General features: G+C 44.2%; 3 protein-coding genes across 3 annotated transcripts in view; 1 reads left to right on the top strand and 2 right to left on the bottom strand.

The window, feature by feature from the left end:
* Window positions 1-5,621: 5,621 nt before the first annotated feature.
* On the bottom strand, window positions 5,622-7,124 carry LOC139475267 (uncharacterized; the record flags this gene model as incomplete). The annotated part of the gene is made up of 1 exon (XM_071258500.1): window positions 5,622-7,124. A coding segment is annotated over one exon (1,359 nt), but the record flags the coding sequence as incomplete, so codon positions are not given.
* On the bottom strand, window positions 7,123-13,753 carry LOC139473904 (cytochrome P450 2D14-like). Its single transcript, XM_071256702.1, has 4 exons — window positions 13,233-13,753; window positions 9,045-9,566; window positions 7,989-8,429; window positions 7,123-7,435 (listed from the first exon to the last, which is right to left on the bottom strand). Exons 1-4 carry the CDS (start codon window positions 13,564-13,566, stop codon window positions 7,260-7,262), a joined length of 1,473 nt encoding a protein of 490 aa, XP_071112803.1. The 5' UTR covers window positions 13,567-13,753; the 3' UTR covers window positions 7,123-7,259.
* LOC139473905 (uncharacterized) overlaps window positions 13,633-19,305 on the top strand; it is a 31,049-nt gene continuing 25,376 nt past the window's right edge. The window contains exon 1 of the mRNA XM_071256704.1: window positions 13,633-13,746. The gene's annotated coding sequence lies outside the window, so the exon portion shown is untranslated. The remainder of the gene's footprint in view (window positions 13,747-19,305) is intronic.

Below are 19,305 nucleotides of genomic sequence, written 5' to 3'. Positions count from 1 at the left end.
TTCTGCACAGCGAATCGCGGCTCCTTAGAAGACTGGGCCACCCGTGCCTCCTAATGGGTAAGATAGTCAGGAAGGGGAGCATAACCGCTGGAAGAATAAAGGACATACACTGCTTCATTTACTTCTATGTGAATAATTTTGTCTAACAACAACCCACTTCCCTGTTTTTGGAAATCCTGAGAAGGCCGAGTGTAATTTTTGAAATGCTAGATAAGCGCGGTAGTAAAATTCACACTCCTAAGGCTAGGTTCTGCCAAGTGGGATTCATTGTTTTCATCATATCATTGAACTCATGAACCTCTTCAATAAATACTCTAATCAACTACCTTTTCCCTGATCCGGCTCACAATAACATATCTCCTGGAAAATTTAAGAAACCTGTACTTGAAAAGTTCATGTCCATATACCTCAGTGAAACTGACCAAGCCCCATCCACTAAACCACATAAGATCAGACACCTCGGGAAAAGAAGAAAGAATATGTACCTTCTGTGATATTGATGAAACGGAAGATGAGGAACACTTCCTGTTGCGATGTTCTCTCTACAAAGACCTGAGACAGGAACTATATTCATCACCCATCTCAGCTATGCGCCCAATATCGCTAAACATACTATTAAATCCACCAGAGGCTTTCGCAAAAAATTATCTCCAATTTCATTCACAAAATGTTCAGGCAAAGAAAATCTGCATCTCCTCTCTCGCAATATAATCATAGCAATCTTTGTATTCTACTGTGTATGGCAATGGTTTAATTAGTCGTGTTTATGTGTTGTACCCTTCCACCAGTGGGTGTTTATTTTACAATAAATATTTTTCTTCTTCTTCTTCATACTGGGCGGTCGGGTAGCCTAGTGGTTAAAGCGTTCGCTCGTCACGTCGAAGACCCGGGTTCGATTCCCGACATGGGTACAATGTGTGAAGCCCAATACTGGTGTCCCCCGAATATTGCTAAATGCAGCATTAAACCTAACTAACTCACTCTTCTTCATACTTGATAAATTTTAGTTTAAGTGTTAAACCCCACTTCATGTCTTTTTCTTTGTAAGAAAGTCATGAAAAATAATTTCAATATCAACTCTTTCATCTTCAAGAAACTGTAAATGTCAATATTGTTCGTCTCATTTGGAGACAGTTGTTTCAACACATTCCTGCAAAGCTGTTTCTTCAACTGAAACACTACTCCTAGTATCGCCCCCTTCGCCGCACACAGCTGTCACAAACGTGCACTTGGTCATTGTAGAAACGCTCTGGTTTCGGTCTATGCATTGGCGACATTCCCGGTCTTTGAGGGAGCATCCCTCACAAAAGCGTTTACCGGGGAGTAAACGCTTGTGGTGTCCACATCAGATACATGTATTCTATCTGGCTGGCGAGTTATCACTTGCCTGTTGTAAACACGTCCGTTTTGGCTCTTGGATGACTTCAATTGAATGTCTCTTCATTCTTGATTGACTCTTGTGTTGATATAAATCATACAATCTTACTCGTCATGCTTTGGTAGCTCCTGATTTGAAACGAGAAAATATGAGAGCACCCTTCCGAAGCTGCGTCTATACCTCTGATTCAAATTGAACTGATTTAAAAGAAAGCGGGTCTTGCAATCATTTACAGCCGCTGACTCCTTAAGTAGATGATTAGTCCTACGTCATGACCATGGAATTGATATAGTTTAAGAATTTTGTTTACTAAAGGCCCAGGCAAGTCTTGGGCAAATTTATTTAGCGGCGTGCATGCACATGTGTGTGTTTGTTTGGTTGCTTGTACTAGTCCGGTCTGATGCCTATTTATAGTGCTAGCTCACTGAGATACCATGCCGCATTTTTACATGAATACCCCACTCAGACACATTATACTGACTCCGAGCTGACCAGTCCTTGTTTTAGCCCCTTAATGCCGAGCGCTAGACAGGGTAACAACAAGTACCATCTTTTAACGTCTTTTGGTCTGACGTGGCCGGGGATCGAACCCCGAACCTTCCGCTCTCGTGTCCCTTAATGTCTTCCAAATGAGGTGATAAGGTATTGCATACACTTGCAAATAGATACATTTTACAATTTGAAGTTATGTTATATGATGGAAGGGTTATTAAATGGCAGTTTTCATATTGTACCCCATGTTAACCCGAGACCCCCCATATCAGAAAGGTTGATATCGGTATGATATGAAAACTGCTATTTCATAACCTCTAAGCATCACCATAAAACTAGTGGGTCACAGTGTGTATGATACTAGTTTACGGGTGAACACATTTCATAGGTTATGCACGACTCGTCCAAGAAAATTCCTTGAAAGTATTGAAAATATTCGATACTGCACCACAGCATATAGATACGATGATGTTCCTGATGTAGGTCACACGAACTAGGAACGTGTCATTAGAAAACATAGCGCATAGTATTCGCCTGCATGAACATGATTCCGCTTGATTAGCATTGTAGACGCGTGCAGAATACCGCAGACATATTTGGTAGGCTTGGCATTAGTCATCACCGCGTTGAGATGTCATAAATTAGTTGATCGTGGATACATCTGACGCTGAACTGTGTACGTGTACGTTAACGCTGTCAGATACATGTGTTCAGATTGTATGGCCGCTGAGCACTCCGTGAAGACTAAAGCTGCAGTATGTCCTCAGCTGTTCGCTCATTGTGGGCAGGCTAGATTCACAGCTGATGCGGGGACCACTTTGTTTGCTTGTGATTGATGATAAGAGACATCAGAGGAAAGTGAACCGACTGCGTAGTGCTACAGGGGAGAAGGTCGCGACAAAGAAATAAGGTAAGTCTCAGAGAATGGGTACATTTCTCCACGTAGGGATTTCGAATCGAATATTTTTAAATCGCAATATTGAAAGCCAACTCTCCCTCTCGTTCCCTCTTTTTCTCTCAACCTTTGAAATTAAATCTTGTCCGCTAGCCGTGACTACTAAATTGTGCTTGGGAAAGAAAATTCCAGTTCGGCCGCTCCTCATTGATACATGAATATAGCAGTTGAGGGTTGCAATTTTGAAACAGGTACCAATGCTTCACGTTTTGCTACGAACTGAAACTAAATAAAACTGACAGAAAATGTAAACATAGTAATCAGTTTGGTCTCGTTCAAGCAGGAGTAGCTAAAACATGGTTTACACCGGTCCTCTGGACTAGCCATTTAATCACGAATTTCTAAGGCTGTATAAATGTATGAAGATTTGGTATTGTTATCTTGGTTATGGATTTCATGTGCATAAAGACAGGTACATTTTTATGTATAATCAGATATGCCATCCTAACCCACACATATCAAGAATGGTTATACTTGCTTGACACACCTGTTGTGAACATAGTAGATGAAACCGACAAAAGCCTTTCCCTATTCATAAGAAATCTTTATCAAAACGCAGAATCGAGTGTACGATTCCCACTATATCATGAGCATGCATTTATGAATCACTATACAATTGTAATGATAGCAGGTGTTCGCGAAAAGGTGAGTGTATGCTGCCGAACCGGTGGCACCCGTCACAAACATACGCAAAGGCAAGTCAATTGTTCACCTGAAAAAGAAAAATCACGGGAACATATGGTACAAGCCAAAATAGGGAATTGTATCGGGCATCTTTTCTCCACTCGCCTCTCTCCAGCACATGAAGATTTTGTCTGATGTCGATCCTTAGGTATTGCATGGTTGTTGCATCCTTTGCGTCAAAAAGATAGCCATGTATTTAGTATATATCTACCTATATTCATAAGCTGGTGTCGTCTGTCGATGTATTTGGGGTTGATTGTGACTATTTAGAAATGTCAAAAACATTAACATACAATTCTACAAAGGTTATTGTGTGTCTGAAGGTGTTTAACCAACGGGTCGATTGTTAAAGATGGCTTTTATCGATAAGAGAAACGAATAGTTTATAGTAACGCTGGCACAATATCGTGTTGTTTCACTACTACAATCATTGGGGAACAATCTGATACCCATACCTCCGGATATACCTTAATTGCTCTTGATAACTTCACTGGGGAAATCATTTTAGAAAATCATATACTTCACTGTCTGAAGAAGCGTGTTAACGCTTAACGCTCTCGCCATGACCCGGGTCAGAATAGATTGTCCCCAGCACCCTGTAGCTGGTTTCGTTTGGCCTTAAATTGGGTAGTTGCTCATTCTTTCAGCCACTGGTTTGCGTGACCTTGATTGATATATATTCAGGACTCTATGATGTAGCTGGAATTCTGCTCACCGTGGCATAAAGTTGATTGGTTGGTTGGTTGGTTTGTTGTTTAACGCCGCGCTCAGCAATATTCCAGTTATATGACGGCGGTCTGTAAATAATCGTGTCTGGACCAGACAATCCAGTGACTGATGTCATGAGCATCGATCCACGCAATTGGGATCGATGATATGCATCAACCAAGTCAGCGAGCCTGACCACCCGATCCCGTTAGTCGCCTTTTACGACAAGCATAGTCACCTGTTACGGCAAGCATGGGTTGCTGAAGACTTATTCTTCCCCCGAATCTTCAGGGGTCCCGTGGCGTAAAAACAAGCATAGACAAATGAAATGGCTATTATGATATAATACTATTATTTTCAAAGCAGGGTATAAAACATGTACATTTTGGTACAACATAAGATCAAAGTTGGACGGCGCCTGTTAGTTTCTCATAAGGACGCTGTTTATAAAGTGAAGTGAGGAGAAAGGGAGTTTAACATCGCGTTAAAGATTATTGCACTTACATACGACGTGCGTGTACGTGTGTTGGCGTGTGTGTGTGTGTGTGTGTGTGTCTGTGTGTGTGTGTGTGTGTGTGTGCTTGTATTAGTCTGGACTAATGCCCGTTTTGTAGCTCTAGCCCATTGCCACATTTTAACATGGATACCCCACTCAGAAACAGGAATCTAACTCCGCGCCGACCAGTCCTTGTTTATTTCCTCAATGCCAAAAGTCAGACGTTAGTACCATCTTTTAACGTGTTTTTGTATGACGCGGCCGGGGATCGAACCACCGCGCCCCGGGTAGACGCTCCATCCACTAGACCACTTGTTTATACTGGAGTCATAGAGCTAATGTTTTAGTTTTCCAAATATGTAACTAGATTTAGTAGTGCCCGTTCTCTTCCCAGTTCCTCCACATAATAGGGACAATGATTGATCAGTATAGTTGGACAGCCATTTCATATAGCGAGGGACAAGACATATATCGTAGGGTGCTTCTAAAGTTTCAGTCTGCCTGGAAATCGCTGCACGTGATTGGGTGATTTGGTACCGCCTCAGTTACTGAAGGTCGTTAAGCGAGTGAGTTTGAAGGTCGTTGAGGTTACACACAACCAAATGTTTTCCCATAGACTGATATAGTAACGTTATAGTTTAAAAAAATAAATTAACCAAGCATAATAATAACAGCTATATCTTGCACATGTGTTCACTTGCTGGCTTTAAAGTAACAATAAAAATAGAAACATTTGACAAGTACACTAGTTTCGCCAGCTCCTTTTTCGAACTCAAGAAGCTGAACACACCACCCCCATTTTCGCATCAAGCATTTTTGTCACTTGCTTGAACATATCTAGGGTCACATTTAGCATAAGCCATCATGCTAAAAAAAAGTCAGCACTAAATATAGAAAAACAAGGTCAGTTTTAATTACTTGATGGGTGTTTATTTAAAAAAACATAATTACACAAAATCATCCAATCATAGCTGCCATATGATTCAACTTGCACTGAAGGCTGTAAGAAAACGCTTGTTGAAGGACTAGTTCTGATTTGGTGTAGAAGTTCCTCAGCGAGAGAGTTTGAAGGTGGTTCGGCGAGAGGGTTTGAACGAACGTGGTTGGGCGAGATAGTTTGAAGGTGGTTGGGCGAGATAGTTTGAAGGTGGTTGGGTGAGTGAGTTTGAAGGTGGTTGGGCGAGATAGTTTGAAGGTGGTTGGGCGAGAGAGTGTGAAGCTGGTTTGGTGAGATAGATTGAAGGTGGTTGGGCGAGATAGATTGAAGGTGGTTGGGCGAGTGAGTTTGAAGGTGGTTGGGCGAGATAGATTGATGGTGGTTGGGAGAGATAGATTGAAGGTGGTTGGGCGAGTGAGTTTGAAGGTGTTTGGGCGAGTGATAGTGAAGGTGGTTGGGAGAGATAGATTGAAGGTGGTTGGGCGAGTGAGTTTGATTGTGGTTGGGCGAGATAGATTAAAGGTGGTTTGGCGAGTGAGTTTGAAGGTGGTTGGGCGAGAGAGTGTGAAGCTGGTTTGGTGAGATAGATTGAAGGTGGTTGGGCGAGATAGATTGAAGGTGGTTGGGCGAGAGAGTGTGAAGGTGGTTTGGTGAGATAGATTGAAGGTGGTTGGGCGAGATAGATTGAAGGTGGTTGGGCGAGTGAGTTTGAAGGTGGTTGGGCGGGTGAGTTTGAAGGTGGTTGGGCGAGAGAGTGTGAAGCTGGTTTGGTGAGATAGATTGAAGGTGGTTGGGCGAGATAGATTGAAGGTGGTTGGGCGAGTGAGTTTGAAGGTGGTTGGGCGAGATAGATTGATGGTGGTTGGGAGAGATAGATTGAAGGTGGTTGGGCGAGTGAGTTTGAAGGTGTTTGGGCGAGTGATAGTGAAGGTGGTTGGGCGAGATAGATTGAAGGTGGTTGGGCGAGTGAGTTTGATGGTGGTTGGGCGAGATAGATTAAAGGTGGTTTGGCGAGTGAGTTTGAAGGTGGTTGGGCGAGAGAGTGTGAAGCTGGTTTGGTGAGATAGATTGAAGGTGGTTGGGCGAGATAGATTGAAGGTGGTTGGGCGAGAGAGTGTGAAGGTGGTTTGGTGAGATAGATTGAAGGTGGTTGGGCGAGATAGATTGAAGGTGGTTGGGCGAGTGAGTTTGAAGGTGCTTGGGCGAGATAGATTGAAGGTGGTTGGGCGAGTGAGTTTGAAGGTGGTTGGGCGAGTGAGTTTGAAGGTGGTTGGGCGGGTGAGTTTGAAGGTGGTTGGGCGAGAGAGTGGATAGGTGTTTCGGAGAGTGAGTTTGGTGGTTGGGCGAGAGAGCTTGAACGAACGTGGTTGGGCGAGATAGTTTGAAGGTGGTTTGTCGAGAGAATGGATAGGTGGTTGGGAGAATGAGTTTGAAGGTGGTTGGGCGAGAGAGTGTGAAGGTGGTTGGGCGAGTTTCAGGTCGGTTCTGAAGACTTCAGAAAATTACAGTTTCATCAACCGAGACCTCAAGCGTGACCTTTGCTTACTACATAGCAGCTGTCCTGTTCGACTGGCTGTCACAGATTGTAGTACAAAACGACACGCCTGTTTTATGTTCTTGCTGTTGCTATAACCTCGAATGGTTTGGGGAAGTATGTGAGTCCCAGGACCCCCTCCAGGGTTGGGGGTTGACCGGGGGACGTGAAGTGGAACGTTTGAACCAGGGCGGTAACGAACAGGAACAATTCCATCCGGGCTAGAGACTCTCCGAGACACACCCGGTGCCCTGCGAATAAAAAAAAAGCACGGGCGGGTGAAGAAGTTTGTTTTTACGCCGCTGTTTGCACATATCACGACGGGGCGGGGAGGGGCACAGAGAATGGGCTTCACCCATTTAAGGAACTCGGTTTTCGGGGCGTCGGCGTGACGAGAAAACGCCTTACCCACATGATTGTATTTGAGACCATTCGGTTAAACTATTGTAAAAAATAATGAAACTTAAAATCAATATGACAAATAACGTCCGATATGATCTTGCTTTTATACATGCAAAAAATCATTTGGATGTATCAAATACAGTATTATAAAAAAGAGTGATATCCGTAAAAGAAACTCTCTCTGGTGAGGCAGTTCATAGCAGAGTATGGTTGATGGTCATTCTCTGTCCAAGATAACCTAATAGATTGCTGTCTTCTTTATATAAACATGCCCAGTGAATCGCTGAGTTGACTGCTATGTGTCGACAGGAATATGAAAACCACCATATTTCTATAATTGTATCCAAGCAAAGTTTAATAAGAGCTGCTTTGGGAGCAATTGCAAGCACGATTTTTACTTACCTATAGAAAATGGAATGAATTCTTCCGGTTTAAATACTTTTCCTGAACTGTCTAGAAATCTGTCTGGTCGGAAGTTTTGCGGGTCCCCCCAGATGCCCTGATCCTGTAGCACGGAGTCCAGGTTGACCATGACGGACGCACCCTCCGGCAGGGTGTAGCCCCGGAACTGTGTACACCGCGCGACACAGTGGGGGGCGGCGAGAGGGGCGATATCGCAGTACCTTAGGGTCTCCATGATCGTGGCTTCCACGTACGGAAGGCTGACCTTGTCCTTCATACCTGGTCGTCTGTTCACGCCGATGTGCGTATCAATCTCCCGAAAACACCTATCCTGAACATCCGGGTAGTTGAGAAACAACGCTAGAACCCATCGGACGGCTGTCGATGTAGTTTCAGACCCAGCCACGAATAAATCCATGATCACCTTCAGGAGAGTCTTTACTGGAGAAATTGAACAAACGTAAAGATGATGTGTAAATGATACCATAATTAGTGAGTGAGTATGGTTTTACGGCGCTTTTAGCAATATTCGAGCAATGTCACGGCGGGTGCACCAGAAATGGGTTCATACAGTATACCTGTGTCGGGAATCGAACCTGGGTCTTCGGCGTGACGAGCCAACGCTTTAACCACTAGGCTACCCCACAGCCCCGATAACATAATTAGATCACAAAAGACACTGGTACGAGGACTGATACCAGCCACCATATAAAATTACCTACAAAATTAATATCTTTCGCAAGGTGAGTGAGCGAGTGAGTTGGGTTAAACGCCGCTTTAAACAGTATTACAGTTATGTCGCGGCGTGTCAACTTAATGTGGGAGGAAAGCCCGAAGTGATGCAGATCTCAGACGTTTACCATTTCGGTGAAACCCACGAGCAGTGGTATGGTGCTGACAAACCTAGAAACATAATTTGGGCGAACCATAATTCCAACCCACAATCATAGGTTTCTGGTGCGCCCAGGGGACGCAACTCTACACAGCGAATCTTTCACGAGGAATTGTTATTTGTATTGCAATTTGATAAACATGTTGCTCAGAAAACATACACACCTTCCATGGTTGTCTCCCCTTGTTGCTGGCGATGTCTCATCTCTTTAATGTAGGCCGCGATGAAGTCGTTCACGTCACCTTCGTCGTAGTTGTCAATGTGTTCTTGTACCATTGGCTCAATAAACTCATCTTGGACTACATCCACATTGTGTACCGTTTTCTTCAGCCGGAACGCGTCCCCGGGAAGATGCCTGAGAAATGGTAGAATCTGAAGTATTCCTGTGATTTGAAGGTTCTCAATGTTCTCGTTCGTGACCTCCAGATACCGCACAAACCGTGGATCCGTGTACTCAAAGCGCCGCCCGAACACGATTGAACATATGATATTGGATACCGAGTTCGTGATGAGATGCTTCAGGTCCTGGGGTGCTTCCTGTCGGGCTGCCACAGCGTTTAAGAACTGCTCCGTCTCCTCTTGGATCTTCTCCTCCAGCAGACTCCGTCCCATCCCGAACTCTCGCAGCGTGGTCAGAGCAAATGTTCGCTGCTCCTTCCACATCTTCCCGGAAGTCATCATGATGCCTGGCGATACAACGTGAGTCAGTTGGATCTAATGTCTTCACCAGTATTTCGGTTATTTTACAGCTTAATTGGGGTTTCGTTGGTGGGGTGTGGGGGTGTGGGGGTGTGGGGTGGTGGGATGGAGTGGTGTTGGAGGTTTGGCAGAATGACGCGGGTGTTTAGCATCATAATCGCAGGTGGATCTAGAATTCCGAGGCAGCAACCCACTTTTAGACTTCATGTCTTCAAGAAGACTCATCACATATGTGCACCCTACACTGATATCACATATATGCACCCTACACAGATATCAAATATGTGCACCCTACACATACATCTTACAATGTGCATCCTACACAGACATCTCACAATGTGCATCCTACACACATATCACATTTGTGCACCCCACACAGATATCTCACATATGTGCACCCTACACAGATATCACATTTGTGCACCCTAGCTATGTGCACCCTACACAGACATCTCGCAATGTGCACCCTACACAGATATCACATGTGTGCACCCTACACAGACATCTCGCAATGTGCACCCTACACAGATATCTCGCAATGTGCACCCGACACAGACATCTCGCAATGTGCACCCTACACAGATATCTCGCAATGTGCACCCGACACAGACATCTCACAATGTGCACCCTACACAGATATCACATGTGTGCACCCTACACAGATATCTCGCAATGTGCATCCTACACAGACATCTCGCAATGTGCACCCTACACAGATATCACATGTGTGCACCCTACACAGACATCTCGCAATGTGCACCCTACACAGATATCTCACAATGTGCATCCTACACAGACATCTCACAATGTGCATCCTACACAGACATCACACAATGTGCATCCTACACAGATATCTCGCAATGTGCACCCTACACAGACATCTCACAATGTGCATCCTACACAGACATCTCACAATGTGCACCCTACACAGATATCACATGTGTGCACCCTACACAGACATCTCGCAATGTGCATCCTACACAGACATCTCGCAATGTGCACCCTACACAGATATCACATGTGTGCACCCTACACAGACATCTCGCAATGTGCACCCTACACAGATATCTCACAATGTGCATCCTACACAGACATCTCACAATGTGCATCCTACACAGACATCACACAATGTGCATCCTACACAGATATCTCGCAATGTGCATCCTACACAGATATCTCGCAATGTGCACCCTACACAGACATCTCACAATGTGCATCCTACACAGATATCTCACAATGTGCACCCTACACAGATATCTCGCAATGTGCACCCTACACAGATATCTCACAATGTGCATCCTACACAGATATCTCACAATGTGCACCCTACACAGACATCTCACAATGTGCATCCTACACAGATATCTCGCAATGTGCATCCTACACAGACATCTCACAATGTGGATCCTACACAGACATCTCACAATGTGCATCCTACACAGACATCTCACAATGTGCATCCTACACACACATCTCACAATGTGCACCCTACACAGACATCTCGCAATGTGCACCCTACACAGATATCTCACAATGTGCACCCTACACAGACATCTCGCATTGTGCACCCTACACAGACATCTCACAATGTGCACCCTACACAGATATCTCGCAATGTGCACCCTACACAGACATCTCACAATGTGCATCCTACACAGACATCTCGCAATGTGCACCCTACACAGATATCTCACAATGTGCACCCTACACAGACATCTCACAATGTGCATCCTACAAAGACATCTCACAATGTGCATCCTACACAAATATCTCACAATGTGCACCCTACACAGATATCTCACAATGTGCATCCTACACAGACATCTCACAATGTGCACCCTACACAGACATCTCACAATGTGCACCCTACACAGACATCTCACAATGTGCACCCTACACAGACATCTCGCAATGTGCATCCTACACAGACATCTGACAATGTGGATCCTACACAGACGTCTCACAAATGCCATCCTACACAGATATCTCACAATGTGCATCCTACACAGACGTCTCACAAATGCCATCCTGAACAGATCACACATGGGCATCCTTCACGGAAACCTAACTCAGTGACATTCTACACAGACATCAACACATGCCATCCTATAAAGATACCATACACATGGCCATCCTACACATACGTCTAAGTCACAGGCATCCTACAAGGCAACATACACATTCACATCACACACCGGCGTAACACACATAGACATTCCACGGAACCATCCGCAAATGTACATCCTCCAAAGACGTCTCGAACATGGACATCCCACACAGAAATCTCACATGGGCATACTTCATATATCACACACAAGTTACACAGAAGACTCCTACACGGGCATCATACACAGAAAACTCGCGTGTGCATCCCACATATCTCACACAACACAGAAGTAGCACAAATGCACATCATACAAAGAAGTGTCACACATATACATCACACATAGAAGTCTCACACACAGACATCTTTCACAGAAGTCTCACACATAGGCATCTTTCACAGAAGCTTCACACATACACATCTTTCACAGAAGCCTCACACATACACATCACACACAGAAGTCTCACATATACACATCTTTCACAGAAGCCTCACACATACACATCACACACAGAAGCCTCACACATACACATCACACACAGAAGCCTCACACATACACATCACACACAGAAGCCTCACACATACACATCACACACAGAAGCCTCACACATACATATCTTTCACAGAAGTCTCACACATACACATCACACACAGAAGACACACACATACACATTACACACAGAAGTCTCACACACACACATCACACACAGAAGTCTCACACATACACATCTTTCACAGAAGCCTCACACATACACATCACACACAGAAGCCACACACATACATATCTTTCACAGAAGCCTCACACATACACATCACACACAGAAGCCTCACACATACACATCACACACAGAAGCCTCACACATACACATCTTTCACAGAAGTCTCACACATACACATCTTTCACAGAAGCCTCATACATACACATCTTTCACAGAAGCCTCACACATACACATCACACACAGAAGCCTCACACATACACATCACACACAGAAGCCTCACACATACACATCTTTCACAGAAGCCTCACACATACACATCACACACAGAAGCCTCACACATACACATCACACACAGAAGCCTCACACATACACATCTTTCACAGAAGCCTCACACATACACATCACACACAGAAGTCTCACACATACACATCTTTCACAGAAGCCTCATACATACACATCTTTCACAGAATGCCTCACACATACACATCTTTCACAGAAGTCTCACACATACACATCACACACAGAAGACACACACATACACATCACACACAGAAGCCTCACACATACACATCTTTCACAGAAGTCTCACACATATACATCTTTCACAGAAGCCTCACACATACACATCACACACAGAAGCCTCACACATACACATCTTTCACAGAAGCCTCACACATACACACAGAAGCCTCACACATACACATCTTTCACAGAAGCCTCACACATACACATCTTTCACAGAAGTCTCACACATACACATCTTTCACAGAAGACTCATACACACACACGACCTACACATCTCTTACAAATTTACAAAAGAGTGAATTTACCTCTGTTGTCGTTGATGATGTCGGAGAAGAATGAGTGAGGTCTGTTGGAAAAGACGTCGCCGTTCTTAACGACAGCGTCGCGGATCACATCGTAGCCGTTGAGCACGACGACAGGCCTGTGGCAGATAAACACACAGAAGATGTCCCCGTGCGCCTTCCGTAATCGCCTGAAGACGGGCCGGGGGTCGGGCCCTAGGGACAACAGATTTCCCAGCAAGGGGAAGAGAACGGGGCCAGGCGGGAGGTGAGGGGGGCGCCGAGTAAGCCATCTAAGCAGCAACAACACCGTCACAAACACTAGTACAGTCGTCGACGTGAGACTCTCGACAAACATTATAGCAACGACCCTTCAATGCTTACGTGTTGTTCGTGTATTGATGCGGAGAATCACAATCACACACATATCACTCATATCACACATGGCTCACGATGCGCATGTCGGCCAGTACCGTGGTGTTTATGGCGTCGATGGTACGACAGAACCATACAAGGTGACAGTTTAGCGTGCCCGCAGGTGAGTCACAGCTCAACGAGCCTAATCTTATGAATGTTTACCTTCGCCGCTCCATTTTTGGAAGTAGAGCTTTAGTCATGGCCTTGCTTCAATTCGCTACTGAATGATTTAGTCCATGGATGTATGTCTGTCCTTAACAGGCAAGTCTAGATAAGCGGACAGTACAAGCCAGAGACAAATAATCCTTGTTTTTTAGTATATGTAATCCAGATATTATGATTTAAACTAATAATCATTGCCTAGGGGACTTGGGCAAGCCTTAATACGCGACTGATAAAGCGTGGTGTGGCTATATTGACATAATACTTCATGGTCATGTGCTATGAGTGACTTTTCAGTGGACATTACATGCCCTTGTAGGTACCAGCATGTCCGTAATGTGAATATCATTCTATAATAACCTACTTTAACAGTACATGAGAATATTGACGTTTACGAGATAAACCTCGCTTGTGTCGGTCGATGACCTAGATGAAAAATACCAGACAGGATAGCGTATAGAGTGTTTCAGACAGCGGTACAGTGGCACGTACCAGACATATACTTGTGTCAGGGCAGAGTACAGTGGCACGTACCAGACATATACTTGTGTCAGGGCACAGAACAGTGGCACGTACCAAACATGTACTTGTGTCAGGGCAGAGTACAGCGTCACGTACCAGACATATACTTGTCTCAGGGCAGAGTACAGTGTCACGTACCGGACATATACATGTGTCAGGGCAGAGTACAGTGTCACGTACCGGACATATACCTGTGTCAGGGCAGAGTACAGTGGCACGTACCGGACATAAACTTGTGTCAGGGCAGAGTACAGTGTCACGTACCGGATATATATCTGTGTCAGGACAGAGTGGTGTCACGTACCGGACATATATCTGTGTCAGGGCAGACTACAGTGTGACGTACCGGACATATATCTGTGTCAGGGCAGACTACAGTGGCACGTACCGGACATATATCTGTGTCAGGGCAGAGTACAGTGACACGTACCGTACATATATCTGTGTCAGGGCAGACTACAGTGTCACGTAACGGACAAAGACCTGTGTCAGGGCAGAGTACAGTGGCACGTACCGTACATATATCTGTGTCAGGGCAGAGTACAGTGACACGTACCGTACATATATCTGTGTCAGGGCAGACTACAGTGTGACGTACCGGACATATATCTGTGTCAGGGCAGAGTACAGTGGCACGTACCGGACATATATCTGTGTCAGGGCAGAGTACAGTGTCACGTACCAGACATATATCTGTGTCAGGGCAGAGTACAGTGTCACGGACAGGACAGATATCTGTGTCAGGGCAGACTACAGTGTCACGTAACGGACAAAGACATGTGTCAGGGCAGAGTACAGTGGCACGTACCGGACATATATCTGTGTCAGGGCAGAGTACAGCGTCACGTACCGTACATATATCTGTGTCAGGGCAGAGTACAGTGTCACGTACCAGACATATATCTGTGTCAGGGCAGACTACAGTGTGACGTACCGGACATATATCTGTGTCAGGGCAGAGTACAGTGACACGTACCGGACATATATCTGTGTCAAGGCAGAGTACAGTGTCACGTACCGTACATATATCTGTGTCAAGGCAGAGTACAGTGCCACGTACCGGACAAATACCTGTCTCAAGGCAGAGTACAGTGTCACGTACAGGACTGTAGTCCCACTGTAGAATAGACACGTTTTATATTAATTTGGAACAGAGCGCTTTAGCGCGAGCTTTCAAATGTAAAAAATAAGAGGTTTATCTCCTAATTGTGACGCAAACGATATGACGTCACAGTCGTATATAGAAAAGCGCCGAATAACAAGCTCTCTGTTGTCTTCAAAACTTGAAATACTTTCTCTTTGTAGATTTCTAACATGTTTTCTGCTCAAAACATATTGCCACACATCCACACAAAGTAACCGCAACTTTGCATTTTATAGCCTATATTGTACATATATTTAAGACAGACAATGACCAAAACGAAGTTTGTATTCTTAAAATAGTAGCTTCAGTGGTTATAGGGCCATAAAATCTTCTGTGTCAATCAGAGATGGTTCGTTGTGATTGATACCCCTGATTGACCAATCAAATCAAGTATTTTCCAAATTCATGGGAGAATATGGGCACGACCTCGTAGACTTGATAGCCTGCATTTCAGTCTTTCAACTACAGGCTTTCATGCGCAATACATAAAACAGATCGCACCAGTTTGCAATTCAAATGTGAACGCTACCATAAATTTTAATAAGCAACTCTATACTATATTAGTTTTAGCAGATTCAGTAGAGTTAACAGGTAAGTCCGCTTCTTTGTATCGTATATAACAGAGATATATTTACGACACACGTGTAGACACATGCGTGTAATCTACTGTATCATGTTTTCGAGTGTTTGGACATCATTGAAGCCGAAGTTCCCGTTTGAGTTGTTTTGTTTGTTGTTTAAGCAATCTTCCAGGTGTATGACGGCGGTCTGTAAATAATCGAGTCTGGACCAGACAATCCAGTGATTGTCATCATGAGCATCGACCTACGCAATTGGAATACATAGGCATGCATCAATCCAATTAGAGTAGTCAAATCTAGAGCTTCTGTTGATGTGCTCATACCTCACTGGCATATATCTCATGACTTCATCTTGATTTCATATACACAGCGTCCATTGTCCCCGTACCTCCTAGCTTACCTAAACAAGGCGGGGTCAGTGGTACCCCAGTCGTCTAAGGCGCCGCAATTCGCTGTGCAGAATTGCGTCCCTTGAGCACGCCATAAACCAAGCTCCTCGCAGCGATATCCCTTTCGCGGAGCTCTCTGTACTATCGCTGCCACCAGTGAAAGCTCGCCACTGTGATAATTGGCTACATCCATGCTTGGAGTTGACCTCGCAACTATGTTTACAAACGAGTGATGACTCGAATACTTTTACCCCTGCTATATTATTTTCTTTGTTTGTCAATTTGAATTTCTGTTTCATTATAACTATCACATAATTGGTATAATAAGAATGTGAGGGAGAAGTTGGTTGATTTTCCGTTCGTCAGCAATCTCGAACCAATCCGATCAAAGAAGGTAAATTCATCTGGGAAATATAGTCAGTCGTAAACCCTTTCAAAATTAACAGCGATGGCATTCCCAAAGACATAAACAAAAGTATAAAGGTCACTACATTTGGGTTTGGCGGGAATGAGCTTGCGCCAGAAACCTATGATCGTGGCTTCGAACTCCGGTTCGCCCCGATTATGTTTTAAGGTTTGTCAGCACCATAACCGTGCTTGTGGATTTCACCAAAGTGGTAAACGCCCGAGGCCTGCATCGCTTCGGGCTTTCCTTCCACAATAGCTGACACTGCGTGATATAACTGGAATACTGTTCAAAGCGGCGTTAAACCATACTCATTCACATATGTACTTGGTAATTAGCTCACCCAGGCTATGTCTACATTTCAAACCCATGATCCATTACCATGTCAAGGTACTCATCGTACCCGGGGCGTATCTCTTATATCAAATCCATTATCCTCTGCTATGTCAAGGAGCTTGAACATCAACCGATCATTTACGTCAACAGATCAGTATAAAGTCAACAGATCAGTATAAAGTCAACAGGTCATGAACGTCGACAGGTCATGAACGTCAACAGGTCATGAACGTCAACAGACAGAGGCCTGTCAACATATCGCGAACCACTGCCAGTCTGACTCTCAGTGTAGCAGCTGAATATTGTAATAGTCTACAAGTACTTCTAGATGTTTTGTTTGTTTGTTATTTAACGCCGCACACAGCAATATACCAGCTATATGACGGCGGTCTGTAAATAATCGAGTCTGGACCAGACAATCCAGTGATTGGCATCATGAGCATCGATCCACGCAATTGGGATCGATGCGCGAGCCTGACCACCCGATCCCGTTACTCGCCTCTTACGGCAAACATAGTCGCCTTTTACGGCAAGCACGGTAGTGGATGCGGATGCGGTGTTGCTTGCTGTCAGACACGCCTGCGTTCCCAACACAAGCTGTCGCGTCAGCATGGAAAACGACTCATGCATGTACTTGCAGTTCAGGCAGTTATTACGTACCGATTTTATGTCAACTGAACAACAAATGAACCGAATTCACTGTGTTCTACCAGTGAACAGCAGATATAAAAAGTCAGCGCCAGAGAATAATAAGTCTCGATTATCTGACGAGGCAGATTCCAATAGGAGTGAAAGGCAAAATAGTGATGTGATGAATGGATCATGAAATTCAGTGATGACATCAAGTGTACGTGAATAGGGTAAACTAGTCCTGCAGCATGACTGCGGAATATATATAATGTTAAAAAATCCAACAATCTAGATATGTATACAAAAGCATGTCTAGCCAGCTCTCGTCAGCTCTTACCACAATGAAATCAACAATGAAAGTTATTTTTTTAATTTTAGAGTCGAGAAGGGTATTGTGTAATATATGATTTAATAGACTAATGTTAGTCTATGGGTAAGCCTGCCCTGTATGTCCTGCTTGAACGGTTGTAGTGTTGTGATATCACTAAGGGGTGGTTGTTGTGTAACTGCGTATTAGTTGACAGAACTGGGGTTCGTCAAGCAATACTAACAACAAAGGTACGCGTGCGTTCTGCTAACCTGCGTTGATATATTTGTATGGTCATTATGTGCGGGGCTTCGGTGAATGTTTTTTGACTGAAAGTGATAACATCAACTCGGTAGCTTCCGGTAAGTGTACTATTTTCTTTATGCATGTAACAATTTACAAGAAGAACTGTAGCCAACTTGGGCTATGCTACAACATTAATCTGACACGCCGTTGCATAACCGAAATACTGTTCAAAGCGGTATTAAAGGAAATCTTTTCTCCATTCTTAAAGCCCTTAAGTAACAAATGACCTTTTACATACGCCTTAATGGGAATTCGGGGGCACGGGAGGCCTAGTCGTCTATGGCGCCGCAATTCACTGTGCAGACATTCGTCCTTTGGGCATGCCAGAAACCATGCCATGCCATTATATGATTCTAGGTTTGTCAGCACCATACCCATGCTCGCGAGTTTCACAAAAGTGGTAAACGTCTGAGACCTACATAACTTCGGACTTTCCTCCCACATTTAGCTGACAGGTTGTCCTATAACTGGAATACTGTTAAAAGAGGCGTCAACCCAAACTCACTTAGTAAACTCAAAAGCACATGCTATGTTCATTAGTATAATTGTTTGGTACGTCAGGTATATGCCATTTGATGATTTACCTACGTCACCAAAGTGTCAACATCGAGGACACGAAGCCGTTTTCTCCCCCATGGAGACCCGAAAACGTGGTAGTACTGAACACTGTACAAAGCTGCCCAAAGGAAACAAGCCTTTCATTCACTTACATGTTACATACCTTGGTTTGGATATAACGTAATGTTATTATAATCATTCTTAAACTGGTAATATTTTATTTCATGTAATTTATTCACGTACAACGTAGACAGTGTACTGAATTTAAATTGACATCCTCTGTAACGTGTGTACCAGATGTATCAACTGTGGTGCGTTTAGCAATATTCCAGCAATATC

Source organism: Haliotis cracherodii, unplaced genomic scaffold, assembly GCF_022045235.1.
Source record: "Haliotis cracherodii isolate W230 unplaced genomic scaffold, xgHalCrac1.p SCAF_3, whole genome shotgun sequence".
Lineage (NCBI taxonomy): Eukaryota > Metazoa > Mollusca > Gastropoda > Lepetellida > Haliotidae > Haliotis > Haliotis cracherodii.
Note: the sequence above shows the minus strand (reverse complement) of the source record. Positions and strands in the feature narration are given on the sequence as shown.

Excerpts from the sequence above, each read along its gene's own strand:
- LOC139473904 (XM_071256702.1), bottom strand. The coding sequence starts at position 13,566 with ATGTTTGTCGAGAGTCTCACGTCGACGACTGTACTAGTGTTTGTGACG. Across the intron at positions 9,567-13,232 it reads CATCATCAACGACAACAGAG|GCATCATGATGACTTCCGGG; the intron begins GTAAATTCACTC and ends TTGTATCGCCAG. Across the intron at positions 7,436-7,988 it reads ATTCATTCCATTTTCTATAG|GGCACCGGGTGTGTCTCGGA; the intron begins GTAAGTAAAAAT and ends TTTTATTCGCAG.